This window comes from Pelophylax lessonae (assembly GCF_965119305.1).
Source record: "Pelophylax lessonae genome assembly, chromosome: 10".
In the NCBI taxonomy this organism is placed as follows: Eukaryota; Metazoa; Chordata; class Amphibia; order Anura; family Ranidae; genus Pelophylax; species Pelophylax lessonae.
In genome coordinates, this window is record NC_138777.1 from 141932088 (window position 1) to 141949610 (window position 17523).

Consider the following 17523-nt stretch of genomic DNA (forward strand, 5'->3'; position numbering starts at 1 on the left):
AGGGGAGGAATTTCTGCTAGGGCCAAAGACCACCTCCACCCTGAAAAAAAAAGGACCCCAAGACCACCGTCAGTGCATCAATGGAGGGCTGGGACCCTGAGGGACTTGCTGCCTCCGAGAGGGGGTAAGGTGGGGAAACATGCTCCAGAGACTCCATAAGTTAAAAGGGAAACCCAACATCAAAAAATGTCTAGCACCGCTAAGGGACTCAGCCACCAAAGGCACAGCTCCCGTATCACCACATTGGTACCTGAAAGCAGGGCACCCCACAACCTGCAGCAGAGAGAGGGAGGGACCCCATCAGAACTCACCACCCCAACAGAGTAGCACTGGTCTGTACCAGAGCTAGCAAGTATCCACGTGCGGCATCCAGGGAAAAAGGAAACCCAGTAGTCAACACCAGGGAAAAAGGAGGATCCCCCACAGCCATAATCACTGCCCAGAGGCTCTACCGTCATGGCCCCTGCTCTTAATGCTTGCTGGACCAACCAAAAATGGCTGCCACATGTGGCGCCTACAAGGCTCCCAGGGATCCAGGAGGAACCCATGGAGCCCACGCTACATGCACAATGGAAGGAGCGATCCAGGCACAGGAAACAAACAACAGCCAATGCCCACTCCTGCTGGGAAATCTGTCCTGCTGGCGGCATGCCCACCCGACCCCCCACCCCACCAGCACCAATACAGTCCTGCACACTATACGCATCAACCTGTCAACCCACCATGCTACCCCAGAAGAAGGGAGGTGTGGTGGGGGGGGGTACAAAAATGGCTCGCAGGGACCACCAAAACTGAGAGGGTTCTGGGAGGGAAGGAGGGGAAACCGCAGGTCCAGCCATTCCAGGGGGGTGCCCGCCTACACCCCACATCGTATCCAGGGGGAGAAGGGGGGGGGGGACATTTACTCACCATACCACTGAAGTAGGCGGGCCCCATTTCAGACAGAACCCCTCACCATCCAAATGGGGGGCTGTCAGCAAGGAGGAACGCTGCGACTTGGCACAAGACCTGGTCATATGCGACCTTGCAAGGCTTTTAACTTGCAGGCCAGCCCCTGTCCAGTGGGGCTATGTCACGGCTAACCCAGCGCAGAGCTCTGGTCTGTGCGTGCTCACTGGCCAGACTGGGGGACCACTGGATCTGACTATCCAGCCCATCAGCCAGCCCGGCAGTTGATTGTAGATCTCACAGGAAAAATAAAAAACAGAAGAAAAAATGCAATTTAAAAAAAAAAGTGCCAGGAGCAGAAATACCGGCAGGGAACTAGGTCCTGGACTTGACAGGAAAAAAAAAACTGAAGGCCTAAAGCAGAGAGGGGGGATGTATACCAGCTAGGATTGCCCATACGTATAGCTAAGTCTTTTTTCTGCCTAGTGTCCTACTCCTGTAGGAGGCGATATAACGCTATGGTTCTGAATATGGAGCGCTGTGTCTGCCAATGAACGAAAGATAAATCCTGTTTTCTCTTATGTTCATTATTGGACATAGCTGCTTCTTCTTTATCCATGGCAAGACAGGTATGTCCCCAAGCAGTGCCACAAAGAGGGGTGGGCAAACTAAAATGGAGAGACAGATCCCGGAGCAAAATGCCAACACTCCAAACCACCCCAAGGAGTGCCAGAGAATTCTCAACAACCACCTGCAGTACCCTACCGCCAAAACCAGCATCCAAGGATGCTAACACAGCAACTTTCATTGTACCATCCGTGAGCACAGAGAGAAATGGACCTCTAAGCAGGCACTGAAAGGAACACACAAAAATCATGCAAACCAAGTCTAGGACATGACAGCTGAGGACAAAGAGAAGATAGGACAATGTCCTCCTTCAAGTGAAAAGCACCACCCTTGGGTCGAAGCACCGTTCTTTTGCAAAATCAGAGGAGGCGGCTTACAGGACAAACCTGCCAAATCCGACACCCTCTGAAGTGATAGCATCTAGAAAGGCAACTTTTTACAAAAGCCTGAGCAGGAGGTGATCCACATCCAGTATTCTCTAGTGAAGACAGGGCTGATGGAACACGACCTGGTGTAGGGACCACTCACCTCCATCAAGCATTTGACGGCTGAAGTCATCTGCTTGCCAGATTTTGACATCTGGAGTGTGCACAGCGGACAGAGCTATAACAAACCTTTCCGCCCATCGCAGGATGTAAGGCGCTTCCAGTGCCGCCACTGCCCTCCTTGAGACATGACAGCTGAGGACAAAGAGAAGATAGGACAATGTCCTCCTTCAAGTGAAAAGCACCACCCTTGGGTCGAAGCACCGTTCTTTTGCAAAATCAGAGGAGGCGGCTTACAGGACAAACCTGCCAAATCTGACACCCTCTGAAGTGATAGCATCTAGAAAGGCAACTTTTTACAAAAGCCTGAGCAGGAGAATATCCCAGATGCTCTCACAAGTAGGCTTTTGCAGAACCGACAACTTAAAATTTAAGGCCCACGGTGGCAACAAAGAAGGCTCAAAGGGTCCCACATGACGAACCCCCTGAATGAAAGTGCAGACCAAAGAGTGTGTGGCCAAAGGACGCTAATGAAAACAGCCAGAGCAGAGACTTGATCCTTGATAGGACTCAAAGAACACTTCTGATCTAGAAGGAGCGAGGATGGAACCCCAGGGCTTCGCAGGAAAAAATATAGGTTCTCCAGTTGTGATTATAAACCTTCGGTGAGGTAGACTTCAGAGTCTTCAACAGAGACAGGATCGCCAAAGCAGACAACACCCTGTCCTTCAAAACCTGGCTTTCAACAGCCAACAATGGGACGGCAGGTCCTCTCAAAGGGGCATCTGCCACCAACCGCACCGGGAATCCTTTCAGCCTCTATCCAGCACAACAGATGAAGTATGAGGGGGAGGGGCAGAAAGGCATAGATGAGAATGATCCCACAGCGCCACTAGCGCATCTGTCGCGCTCACCAGAGGATCCAATGATTTTGCCACAAACCTGGGAAACTTCCGGGACGCAAGGTGATCCACATCCAGTATTCTCTAGTGAAGACAGGGCTGATGGAACACGACCTGGTGTAGGGACCACTCACCTCCATCAAGCATTTGACGGCTGAAGTCATCTGCTTGCCAGATTTTGACATCTGGAGTGTGCACAGCGGACAGAGCTATAACAAACCTTTCCGCCCATCGCAGGATGTAAGGCACTTCCAGTGCCGCCACTGCCCTCCTTGAGCCTTCCCAATAATGGACATATACCACCACGGTGACGTTGTCCAACCGAATCCTGGTTGGCAGGCCCTTTAGATGATATGTCCCATGCGTCAGTGACAAGCAGCTTGCCCGAAGCTCCAGAAGACTGATGGGCAGGCGGGCTTCCTCCAGGGTCCAGAGACCCTGAGCAGAGTTTGATCCAAGGGCTCCTCCCCAGCATGACAGGCTGGCCTCCATCATGACCACAGACCAGCAAAAGGGAAAAGAAGGACTCCATTTCCAAGGGCCAGAGATTGCAACCACTAGAGGAGGGAGGCCCTCGTCGACCCCTCCAGGTGAATTTAAATGACCAAGGAAGAGACCTGTTCCTTTTGGAAAGGATTGCCTTCTGTAGTGTTTTCGTATGGAACTGCGCATACGGAACAAACTTGAAGGTAGATATCATCAGGCCTAAAACCAGCATGCAAAAACGCAGGGATAGCCACCTGCAAGCCAAGAGCTGCCGGACCACAGACCGGAGCTTCTGGAGTTTGTCTTGTGAGAGGAACTCCTTGGCCTGCTCTGAAATGAGGATACTCCATGCGCTTGGGTGGCATCAACACAGACTTCCTGAGACTCAGGAACCAACCAAGGTCCTCATAAGAACGCATAGTGGACTGCACAAAGTCCAACAGGGACAAACAAGTCCCTGCCTGCAGGAGCGAGCCGCCCAGATCATCAATCATAGCAAACCCCCGTTGTCTCAGGAAGGCCAGGTCTGAGGCGAAGACCATGGGAAACACCCGAGGAGCAGAAGCCAGACTGAAGGGCAGCGCCACAAAATAATAATGTGCTTACTCAACAGAAAAGCATAAGAGAAACTTAAGTCCCTCATAGATAGGGATGTGCAAGTAGGAGTTTCTGATGTCCATAGATGCCCAGAAAATCCCCCTGGTGAAGGGAGGCCAACACCGAACGAATGGAATCCATCTTTTAGACCCACACAAAGACACGCAAGGCCTTTAAATCTGGGATCAGTGAACTCTGTTGGTCTTGGAGACAGTGACAAATTGGAATAAAATCCCCATAACCACCCTGACCAGGGCATCAGAACCACGACTTGTCAGGCACCAGAACCACCACTCCTTAAAGAAGCAATTCTGCACTGCCCAGTACAGAGCCAGTAGATCTAGCAGAGCCACAGCAAGAGCTGTAGATTAGAGGGGGAACTGGCGGAAAGAAATAAATCCTTAAAGGGCTTCTGGGCAAGGGGTGCTTGGTGCCACCCGCGGGAGTCCTGAAAGGTTTAGAGCCTTCTGTCGAGGGCCAAGGGGAATTAAAAAATCTGCTTGTGAGCTGAGAAGGTTGGACCAGCTTTCTTGGGCACTTCCTTTACCTTTCTGGTCTGGGGGAGGAAGGTACTCCTGCCAGCCATAAAAGTCTTGAGAAGACCACGCAGCATTTTTTTTTTTTGTAAGTCTGGTCCACCGATCAACATTTGAGCAAAAAGGATCCGCCTCAGAACCACCACCAAAATGGAAACATTGAAGAGAAGTGGGAGCACATCACGGCACACCTCACAACCGTAACTCCAGCCCCCCGACCAACTGGTTCGCAAATTCCACAGACTATTGAGGCATCTGGCTCGCTCAGCATCTGAGAAACCCCAGGGCTTTGGCTTATACAGGCCTGAGTGAAGATCTAGCGATGGCGAATAGCGGCCAGGCTAGTCTGCAGGGTCCTATAGGGAGAGAGATTCCTCCACCAGAATTACTGTGGCCACATTGAGCCAGGAGACAGGTGGATCCACCACCAGCGTAGTCGTTCACTTCTTCAGAAGGGCCTCCTCAAAGGGGCAGCCGACCGCAGAGCACTTAGGAAGTACAAACAGGAGCTTCAGATGACCCCAGGCTCCAAATACAATTTTTGTCCAAATATGCAGAATAAGGAAAAAACCTTAGCAGCCCGAGCTGGCTTGTGGGTAATAAAGAGATAGGCACCACAGCAGACGTCCTTGCGGAATCCTGCAGCCATCAATGAGAGCAGTGACTAGCGTCTTCTCTGTGCAGCAACAGAGGCGGAGGACCCATCCCAGGAATCAGGGGATACATCACCTGGAGCCGCAGCAATGCGGAACCGGCAGCAGAGCCCTATGTGGGCTCAGGACAGTCCCAGGAACAGGGTAATGACAGGGGGCACTGTTTGCTTTCCCTGTGTCTGAATGGCGGGGGAGAGTGCTCTAGAGACCACACAACCCGATCGCCACTGCTGCAACCAAGGACCCCACAAGCTCCTAAGGCAGGGGAGACCACCCACAAGCTGCCCAGCAGAAAGAAAAAAAAAACCCAGAAGGGACTCGCCACCAGACCACCAGAGGCTACAGCTATCTAGGTCACCCACATGTGCGCCACAAATTTTATGGACCGCCCCAACCCTCTGACCCTCAGAAGAAGGGACAGGGCTGCCTACATAGGCTACAGGAAAATGGTTGCTCAGTACCTCTTCCAGCCAGCTGAAATAGCCTGTAGAGTCATTCGGTCCACAACAAAATGGCCCCTGAGCACGGCCAGCAGAGAAGAGCAGAAATGTCTCCAAGCCTAGGGAAAATATTTGCCCTGGCTCCATAAACATGGCTGCCGGCCAATCAGAGCCACATGGCAGCCGCAGGTGAGCTGCCAAGTCCCAGGGGGAGGCAGAGAAGGTAGGCAGCACCCCCCTGTAGTAGTACTAGCCCCCCCCCCCAGCCCAGGAGAGCCCAGGGACACCAGAGAAGCAGGACGAACAGAGGATAGTCACAGAGGGAGTAAGGTGCAGGGGGACCCAGAAACTCCTATATACAGCATGCGTGACTGACCGACTGACCCAAACCTGCATCCCCCAGCACGGACAGCAAGGAACCCAAAGAACCAAACTTGGCAAGCTGCCAAGAGAGGGGGGAGTGTTGGGGGACGGGAGCCGGCAGGACCAACCCACCTAGAGAGTTCCTGCGCCCCACACCGCGTCCAGAAATGAAGGGAGAGGGCATCTGCTCACCAATCCAGCGGAGAGTGTGGGTATTGCTCCCATGACAGATCCTCCTCTCCACCGAAGTGGGGGAGAGGGGGGGTCTGTCAGTCAGGAGTAGCACTGTGATGGGTACTATAGACACCCGGTTATATGTGTCGCTGTGAGACATTTAACACGCTGGCCACCTTGGTCTGTGGGGCATGGTCACGGCCGACCAAGCACGGAAAGGTCTGCATGCACTCACTGGTCAGACTGGGGTGACCACTCGATCTAAATTATCCAGCACGACTGTTGATAGAAGATCTTCACAGGAAAAAAGCCACAATTATGTAAAAAAAAAGAGAAAAAAACCATGGGACCACAAGTCCCAGTATAAAACATGTCCATACTCCAGAAGACACTAGGAGGAATGACTTCAGAGGACCTGTCCATAGGAGGTGCCCAGTCTTTTTCTGCCTAGTGTCCTACTCCTATAGGTGGGGCTATAAAACCCAGTCTTGTCATGGATAAAGAAGAAGCAGCTGTGTCCTTCAATGAACGTAAGAGAAAAGTTTTTTTTTACAAGATCACAGGTAGGTTCAACAATTTGGCAATAAATAGTGGAAATTGCCCTCAATGGTTGCGTAATACACCAAAAGGCCACATTTTGAGGGTGAATGGAAACATTTCCAGAGATAGGTGTTTTCTGGAGCAAGGGAGGTCAAGAGGATCTTCCTGAAATGTTTGTCAATGTTATTGATGGGTAGGATGCTGGGCCCACATCCCCCTTTAGAACCATCATTTGTTTACAGAAAGGCCCCAACTTTTGGTGATAAAAAGATATTTGAACCCCCCCATACCCCCCCCCCCTCCAAAAAATTTGACCTTTTTGGAAAGTAAGGATTTTTTTCTCTTGCTCGATTAGTAAGGTAAATTAAAGAAAAAGAAGTACATTTATTTCCAAAGTATCTCTGTCTTACAATTCTTCTACTGTATTTTAAATTTAAAAAATGAATGGTAGTTCTTTAAAGAGAAGTATGTAGTTGGCAGGAAAAAAAAACGTTTATACTTACCCTAGATGGATTTGACACTGCATCTGACCCGCCAGCCATGCACTGAGCATTTAAACACCGCTGATCCCTCAGTTTTCCTTTCTTCTCTGAGCAGAGAGCAGTGACTGTTAGTCACTGGCTCTCTGCTCTGCCCCTTCAGTGCTAACTGGAAGTGCCAGGCTGTGGAAGGGATGGCTGACCGATGGACTTTAGCCACTGTTGGCTGAAACTGGGCCATATAAGTGCAAAATCAATTGCACTTCTGTGATTCATAAAAGTATGACCAAAATAGCTATGGCCATACTTCTCTTTTAAAGAACAACATGAACTTTGTTTGCAATTCTTTTATCTGTTGTATCCATTATTTGGGCAATTATTTTTTTTTTTCATGGATTAAAGCATGAACACATTCTAATTTATTTTCATACTGCATTAGGTATTCCTAATGTATGTCAGCAGACAACTGTGAAATTGATAAATAAATAAATATTGTTTATCATATTCTTCTACTGATTGCACACTTGATCAACTTAATGTATACAATAACACAAATTGAATTTGAAAAAGAGCATACCTTTGTTGAATACTCCTTGGGGCAGCCCATGTTCACATCAATAGCAGCGACATCATTTTCTCTAAATATATACAAAAATGCAACTTTAATTTTGTGAAAAAATATTACTTGAATAGGAATGTATAGCACCTTCAGTGTATTTTTAGGTATACAGTACATTTAAAAGAGATAAGACTGATCTAAATAATCATAAGGCCTCATGCACACTGGACATTTTTACAGCTGCTGTTTTTTTGTCTTCAGGCGTTTTTTTCCTACAGCCAATAAACTCCCCAGCATGTTATCCTATGTGCCCATGCACACATCCGTAGGCTTTTATCAGCGTTTTCTGGCAGGGGCATTTTCTGGCTGGAAATTTTTAAAAAAATGCCTCCAGATTCCATCACTTCCTATAGATCATGGGACATTACAGAAAGCTTCATATCCCATCATGCACTGCTTTATGCATCAAAGAATAGGGAGTGTTTACCTGTCTGGACCACACTTCATTCATTAACCTTGTTAGCGGTATTCCTGAGCGTGGCTCGGGGTTAAATTTCAGAGCCAAAAACGGTAACCCCCGAGCCACACTCGAGGTACCGCCAGAAGCATCGCTGGATCCTGAAAGCAGGGTTACTTACCTTGTCACCGGGATCCAGCGATGTGTTCTGGCAGTGTCTGGCGGCGGTTCTTCCTCCCGATCCTCTCCGTGCCCCGGCTTCGATGTGACGTTTGCAGGGGGGTGGAACCGGTGGCAAATTCAAATGTAAAACACACCAAACACACTGATACATTGCAAAATAAAAAAATATCACATTAGTTTGCCCCCCAGTGCCCTTTCCTGCAGTTTTACTGTACTTTTTATGTATATATATATATATATATATATATATATATATATATATATATATATACACACTACACACACACACACACATATATATTTATATATGTATACATACTTATTTATAGTTTTTTATTATATTATAATTTATGATTTTGTGTTTCAAACTTTATCATACGCAAGATGTTATAAAGAAGAACGCACAGTAAAAAAAAAAATCATATGTAAATAGTTGGTTTGGGCTGCTCATTCTTAAGAATTACATGCAAAATAATGGTACCGCTTTCAGCACCTAAAATCCAAAAGAATCATACCGCCAGGGAGGTTAATATGCCACCTCTTGTTTTATTTCCACCCACTTTCCTACTTCTGACATTAGGGTGGCCATACACTATACAAAATACCAAATGTATAATCTCCTTTAGATCTACTATCAGCTATGTAGTGCAAGAGCATGGCTAATTTTAGGATGTATAAACTGCATAATGGGATGATGGGATTATTGGCTGCAATGCTCAGAACTGTCACTAGGTGGCAGTGTACTTTTTACACACAAAATAGGTTATTATTTTCTGCAGTGCTTAACCACTTAAGGACCGCCCACTGCAGTTTTACTGTGGCAGGTAGCCCCTCTTGCGTGAACCGGAGTAGTACTACGTTGGTTGCGCGCCTCCACTCAGCAGCGGGGATGCCTATGCACGGGGCAGACGGCTGTGATTGCCGCTGGCCACCCGCGATCGCTCCCTGCTAAGAGAGAAGGACGGGCAGCTGTTGTAAACACAGCTGACCGTTCTTCTCTTTGCAATGATTACAGAGCGCCTGTGATCCTTCTATAAAGGATCACAAGTCTCTATGATCATTTCAAAAGCCCACCCCCCCCCCCACACACATAGTTAGAAACACTCCCCTAGGCTTACATTTAACCCCTTAATCACTCACTAGGTTAACCCCTTCCCTGCCAATGTCATTATTACAGTAACAGTGCATATTTTTAGCACTGATTACTGTAGTTATGTCACTGGTCCCCCCAAAATGTCAAAAATGTCAGTAAGGGGTCTGATCTGTCTGTCGCAATGTCACAGTCCCAATAAAAATAGCAGATTGCAGCCATTACTAGTAAAAAAAGAAACAAATAAATACATAAATAAAAATGACATAAATCTTTCCCCTAGCTTGTAGACGCGATAACTTTTGTGAAAACCAATCAAAAAACGCTTTTTTTTTACCAAAAATATGTAGCAGAATACAAATTGGCCTAAAACTATGAAAAAAAAAATTTGGGGAATATTACATAGCAGAATGTGAAAATATTTTTTTTTTCAGAATTTTCGTTTTTTTTGTTTATAGCGCAAAAAATTAAAATTGCAGAGGTGATAAACTACCACCAAAAGAAAGCTCTATTTGTGGGAAAAAAAGGACATCAATTTTATTTGGGTACAATGCTTCACGACCGCGCAATTTACCGTTAACGCAGTGCCGAATCCCAAAAAAATGGCCTGGTCATTAAAGGTCACTAATGCTTCCGGTCCAGAACTGGTTAATAAAACTGTTCACTTGCATATATAGAGGTATATATATATATATATATATATATATTTATATATACGGTTAGGCCCATGTACAGTGCCTTGCGAAAGTATTCAGCCCCCTTGAACTTTTCAACCTTTTGCCACATTTCAGGCTTCAAACAAAGATATAAAACTGTAATTTTTCGTGAAGAATCAACAAGTGGGACACAATCATGAAGTGGAACGAAATTTATTGGATATTTCAAACTTTGTTAACAAATAAAAAACTGAAAAATTGGGCGTGCAAAATTATTCAGCCCCCTTAAGTTAATACTTTGTAGCGCCACCTTTTGCTGCGATTACAGCTGTAAGTCACATGGGGTATGTCATCAGTTTTGCACATCGAGAGAAATTTTTGCCCATTCCTCCTTGCAAAACAGCTCGAAATCAGGGAGGTTGAATGGAGAGCGTTTGTGAACAGCAGTTTTCAGTTCTTTCTACAGATTCTCGATTGGATTCAGGTCTGGACTTTGACTTGGCCAGTCTAACACCTGGATATATTTATTTGTGAACCATTCCATTGTAGATTTTGCTTTATGTTTTTGATCATTGTCTTGTTGGAAGACAAATCTCTGTCCAAGTCTCAGGTCTTTTGCAGACTCTATCCGGTTTTCTTCCAGAATGGTCCTGTATTTAGCTCCATCCATCTTCCCATCAATTTTAACCATCTTCCCTGTCCCTGCTAAAGAAAAGTAGGCCCAAACCATGATGCTGCCACCACCATGTTTGACAGTGGGGATGGTGTGTTCAGGGTGATGAGCTGTGTTGCTTTTACGCCATAACATTTTGCATTGTTGCCAAAAAGTTTGATTTTGGTTTCATCTGACCAGAGCACCTTCTTCCACATGTTTGGTGTGTCTCCCAGGTGGCTTGTGGCAAACTTTAAACGACACTTTTTATGGATATCTTTAAGAAATGGCTTTCTTCTTGCCACTCTTCCATAAAAGGCCAGATTTGTGCAGTATACGACTGATTGTTGTCCTATGGACAGAGTCTCCCACCTCAGCTGTAGATCTCTGCTGTAGTTCATCCAGAGTGATCATAGGCCTCTTGGCTGCATCTCTGATCAGTCTTCTCCTTGTATGAGCTGGAAGTTTAGAGGGACGGCCAGGTCTTTGTAGATTTGCAGTGGTCCAGCACTCCTTCCATTTCAATATTATCGCTTGCACAGTGCTCCTTGGGATGTTTAAAGCTTGGGAAATCTTTTTGTATCCAAATCCGGCTTTAAACTTCTCCACAACAGTATCTTGGACCTACCTGGTGTGTTCCTTGTTCTTCATGATGTTCTCTGCGCTTTAAACGAACCTCTGAGACTATCACAGTGCAGGTGCATTTATATGGAGACTTGATTACACACAGGTGGATTCTGTTTATCATCATTAGTCATTTAGGTCAACATTGGATCATTCAGAGATCCTCACTGAACTTCTGGAGAGAATTTGCTGCACTGAAAGTAAAGGGGCTGAATAATTTTGCACGCCCAATTTTTCAGTTTATTTGTTAAAGTTTGAAATATCCAATAAATTTTGTTCCACTTCATGATTGTGTCCCACTTGTTGTTGATTCTTCACAAAGAATTACAGTTATATATCTTTATGTTTGAAGCCTGAAATGTGGCAAAAGGTCGAAAAGTTCAAGGGGGCTGAATACTTTCGCAAGGCACTGTATATTAGCACACAGGCAAAAATTTTAAAACTTTTCTCTCTTTATGCCACCAGCATAAAAATTAAAATGAAACTATTCAAATGAATATGAAGTGCAGACATTCAGCTTTAACCACTTAAGCCCCGGAAGATTTTACCCCCTTCCTGACCAGGGGGTATTTTGCGATTCGGCACTGCGTGAATTTAACGGACAATTGCGCGGTCGTGCGACGCTGTACCTAAACGAATTTGGCGTCCTTTTTTTCCCACAAACAGAGCTTTCTTTTGGTGGTATTTGATCACCTGTGCGATTTTTTGATCACGCGCTATAAACAAAAAAATGCGTCAATTTTGCAAAAATAGCAATATTTTTCACATTTTTTTTTATGAAATTCCCCCCCAAAAAAAAGTAAAAATCTAAATTTTTTAACATTTTCGGTCAATTTGTTTTATGCTACCTATGTTTGGTAAAAAAAAATCGCAAAAAGCGTATTTTGATTGGTTTGCGCAAAAGTTATCGCGTTTACTAACAAAGAGAAAGATTTTTGTCATTTTTGTTGTTTTTTTTTTTTAACGCGTAATGGCGGCGATCTGCGATTTTTTTTGCGGTACTGCGACATTGCGGCGGACAGATCGGACCCTTGACTGACATTTTTGACACTTTTGGGGTTACCAGTGACATTTCTACAGTAATCAGTGCTATACATATGCACTGTTACTGTAAAAATACACTGGCAGTGAAGGGGTTAACTTTATTTGAGAGGGAGGGGCTGTGTGTGTCCCTAGGGGCATGCTTTCTACTGTGATTGGCTGTGGCTTCAGATGTATGAAGAGTGATCGACGGTTCTACATAGTAGAACCGTATGATCATCCTTCATACACCGGGGAGAATGACAGGCAGCTTGTTTACACAAGCCGCCTGACTTTCTCCCTCTCCCCCGCCGATCGCCGAGTGACCGGCGGACATCGGGTCCACCGGTCACACGCGCGGGGGGGTGCGGGAGCGCGCCTCCAGGGGCGCGCGCTCGCTCCCTAGACCCTCACAGGCTAGCGACGTAGACCTACGTCGCTTTGCCTGTGAGGGGCTGACTGCCGACGTAGATCGGCGTTAGGCAGTCGGCAAGTGGTTAATTTAAGGGGTTGAACATGAATATCAAGTACAAATTTTAGGAACTGCAACCATTTTTATACACAGTCTTCCCATTTTAAGGGGCTCAAATCTAATCAGACAAATGAATACAATCACAAATAAAATGTTAATTTTTAATATGTTGTTGAGAATCCTTTACTGGCAACGACTGCCTTAAGTCTGGAAACTATGGACACTACCAAAGACTGGGTTTTCTCCTTTCAGATGCTTTGCCAGGCTCTAACTGCAGTTTTCAGTTGTTCTTTGTGGGTCTTTCTGCCTTTATTTTTGCCTTAAGCAAGTGAAATGCATGCTTAATTGGGTTAAGATCAGGTGATTGACTCGGCCATTGCAGAATATTCCACTTCCTTTACTTCAAAAGCTCCTGGGTTGCTTTTGCTGTGTGTTTTGGATCTTTGTCCATCTGTACTGTGAAGCGCCGTCCAATCAACTTTGCTGCATTTGGCTGAATATATTTCTCGAAACACTGCAGAGTTCATCTGGCTGCTTCTGTCTTCTGTCACATCAATAAACACCAATGACCCAGTGCCACTGGAAGCCATGCATGCCCATGCCATCACACTGCCTCCACCATGTTTTACAGATGATGTTTTGTGCTTTGAATCATGAGCTGTTCCAAGCCTTCTCCACACTTTTTTCTTCATTCTGGTACAGATTAATCTTAGTTTCATTCGTCCAAAGAATGCTTTTCCAGAACTGGTCTGGCTTTTTTAAATGTTTTTTTTAGCAAAGTCTAATCTGTCTTTTCTATTCTTCAGGCTTATGAATGAATTGCACCTTGTGGTGAACACGTTGTTTTTGCCCTTGGGAAGTCTTCTATGGATTGTAGACTTTGACATTGATATGCCCACCTCCTGGAGAATGTCCTTCACTTGTCTGGATGTTGTGAATTAGTTTTTCTTTACCATCAGGGACGTAGATAAGGGAGGTGGGGGTGGGGTTAGGGGGGTTGGAAACCCCCTAGAGCAGTGGTCCTCAACTCCTGTCCACGGGGCCCACTAACAGGCCAGATTTTAAGTATTACCTTGGGGAGGTGCAGACTAGAATACTGCAATCGAACAAGGTATTTCTGTATAGACCACAGAGGAAAGAAGGTTAATTAGTCAGCAAAATAACATATCAGGCTCTATGTAAAGTAAACATAGATGTTTTATTAATAAATTTATAGGGTATATTAACAACCGTGCAATAAAATCATGGGATAGATACGATCAGTGCAAATACGAGAAACAAGACAGACAAGACATATACATAAACAAAAAGTGACAAAAAACCGGCCGGCATGAGCTTATTATACTTCAATTAGTATTAATATACAATCAATCGCTTTATCAATAAGATTTCTTGAAGGGACTCCTTAAAGTACAATCGTACGCCAATCTGGATTGGTAGCTGTGTGTGGGTAGTCAATGTTATCTGATTTGCTCCAGGGAAGCCACTAACCGTGGTAAATATAAGTAAGGCGGTTATGGAAGGTGTGCTGCTATGGAAGAGTTAACGTTGTGGGATATGGCAATAGTTTGTAATTTCCTTATATGGTGATATATCATTCCATATGGTTATGTGGCTTGGTTGGGGATTTTTGCAGTGATCATGTATTATTGCCTTGATCACTGATGGTTGTAATACCGTTGTTTCACCCCTAGGTGGTCGGATGTTGCTCCACAGATATTCAATGAAAGTTAGTTTATATCCAAACACATATTTCCTTTAATCTATTAAGAGCAGCGATATATCTACCTCTCCGGGGACTAAACAATGGTATGACAATATTGTCCAACTCATTGACGGTTAATCACCGTGTCTTCACCCCTATTTGATAGATTTGCTCTTGTATGGAGGATATTCAGTAGTGCTGGGGACTAAGCAGAGCTATCTCAATGTTTACCGCTGACCGCGCTTGTGTATCGGTTCAGTACGGTTCGCATGGAGGGTGTTCGCTCTGACGGCGTGAAGCCGTTTCTTCACCCCTATATAACAAGTGCTTGGTTTACCTTTGCTGATAGTCTGTGGAGCAGTGCATCCGCCTCCGTTGTTTGTCGCCACCGTTTTCCATGTGCCGTCCTTAATTTCCGCTCTCCTGGTCGCTCAGGGCGTCCGATGTGTGGTTGGAGTGGTGAAGGGTGTGCCGCCGGGCAATGACGTCGACGCGTTTCGCCTTTCTTGCGTAGCTTCGTCTGACGTCCAGACGAAGCTACGCAAGAAAGGCGAAACGCGTCAACGTCATTGCCCGGCGGCACACCCTTCACCACTCCAACCACACATCGGACGCCCTGAGCGACCAGGAGAGCGGAAATTAAGGACGGCACATGGAAAACGGTGGCGACAAACAACGGAGGCGGATGCACTGCTCCACAGACTATCAGCAAAGGTAAACCAAGCACTTGTTATATAGGGGTGAAGAAACGGCTTCACGCCGTCAGAGCGAACACCCTCCATGCGAACCGTACTGAACCGATACACAAGCGCGGTCAGCGGTAAACATTGAGATAGCTCTGCTTAGTCCCCAGCACTACTGAATATCCTCCATACAAGAGCAAATCTATCAAATAGGGGTGAAGACACGGTGATTAACCGTCAATGAGTTGGACAATATTGTCATACCATTGTTTAGTCCCCGGAGAGGTAGATATATCGCTGCTCTTAATAGATTAAAGGAAATATGTGTTTGGATATAAACTAACTTTCATTGAATATCTGTGGAGCAACATCCGACCACCTAGGGGTGAAACAACGGTATTACAACCATCAGTGATCAAGGCAATAATACATGATCACTGCAAAAATCCCCAACCAAGCCACATAACCATATGGAATGATATATCACCATATAAGGAAATTACAAACTATTGCCATATCCCACAACGTTAACTCTTCCATAGCAGCACACCTTCCATAACCGCCTTACTTATATTTACCACGGTTAGTGGCTTCCCTGGAGCAAATCAGATAACATTGACTACCCACACACAGCTACCAATCCAGATTGGCGTACGATTGTACTTTAAGGAGTCCCTTCAAGAAATCTTATTGATAAAGCGATTGATTGTATATTAATACTAATTGAAGTATAATAAGCTCATGCCGGCCGGTTTTTTGTCACTTTTTGTTTATGTATATGTCTTGTCTGTCTTGTTTCTCGTATTTGCACTGATCGTATCTATCCCATGATTTTATTGCACGGTTGTTAATATACCCTATAAATTTATTAATAAAACATCTATGTTTACTTTACATAGAGCCTGATATGTTATTTTGCTGACTAATTAACCTTCTTTCCTCTGTGGTCTATACAGAAATACCTTGTTCATATGCTTTTCTTGGTTAAGTCAGCACATGCACTATTACATACAGGCACAAACATAGACTGATACAATTACTCCTCAAAAACCACCTTATATGCTTAGAATACTGCAATCACTGAGCAGCAAACGAGATTAAAAAAAAAGGAATTGGCAGCACTCCGGGTTGAGTCAAAATCCAGGTTTATTGACTGGACATCCAAATATGACAATCGTGACAAGGTAGACGCGTTTCACACACTGACTGTGTGCTTAATCATTACAAAGAAAAATGGATATAACATCTCAATATATACACACACAAAAATCCAATCATCAATTAAAAAAACAGGTGATACAAATAAGGGGTAAACCATTTTCCTAATTACCGAGGACACTGATAGACCCATAAAACATTTATGTGAAACCAGTGAAAAATCAAATGTGAATGCTGTGACACAATTGTGTATGAAAAAATATATAAGTGCAAAAAATCTGATAAAATCTAAATATGTATAAACTATATGTGAAAATTAAATGTATTGTGATTAAAGATATGGATAAAATTACCATTGTTTAATAATATGTGTCAATTATAAAATGAGAATAAAAGCTCAAAAAAAATGCACAAAAAATATACAAAAATACAAGGAATAGTGAATATATTTTGATATCTGTATAATCCGATTATGTGAATATAAAACTATTAAATAGTTTGTTATTAAATTTTAAAAATGTTTTTTGTCAAATATATAAATCTATTCGTGCATATTAGTTGTATGGGTCAAAAGAAAATCGATCGTATGACATACACAGACCAAACGATATATGTACAATAAAAACAATTTTGAACAATATCGTTTTTAAAACAAAATAAACACATATGATCCTGTGTATATATGCATCAACCGGTCACCCATAAAAACAATTACAATCATATTGGGGTGACCGGAGAGAGATATATAGTTCGAGGAGGTCAAGACTACATACATCAGATTATAACATTAGATACTGAACAAGAAAGAGGATCCATACATGGTAAGATCTAATTGTAGAGAATCCATTATTGGAAGGATATATGGAGGGATAGGGGATCCATACATGGTAAGATCTAATTGTAAAGAATCCATAATTGGAAGGATAAGGGATCCACACATGGTAAGATCTAATTGTAGAGAATCCATAATTGGAAGGATATATAGAGGAATATAGGCCTGGAAGATGAACAACTACACAGAGTATATTTGATATTATGCAGGATGATGGCCAAACATTTAAGCTCATTATATAAATAGAATATAAAGTATATGT

At 44.4% G+C, this 17523-nt stretch overlaps 1 protein-coding gene across 5 annotated transcripts in view; it reads right to left on the bottom strand.

The window, feature by feature from the left end:
* DUS2 (dihydrouridine synthase 2) overlaps positions 1-17523 on the bottom strand; it is a 1337959-nt gene that overhangs the window by 829794 nt on the left and 490642 nt on the right. For all 5 annotated transcript variants that reach the window (XM_082270346.1, XM_082270343.1, XM_082270344.1 and 2 more), the window contains exon 6: positions 7748-7808. In XM_082270346.1, coding sequence (XP_082126472.1) covers positions 7748-7808 — 61 coding nt within the window. The remainder of the gene's footprint in view (positions 1-7747; positions 7809-17523) is intronic.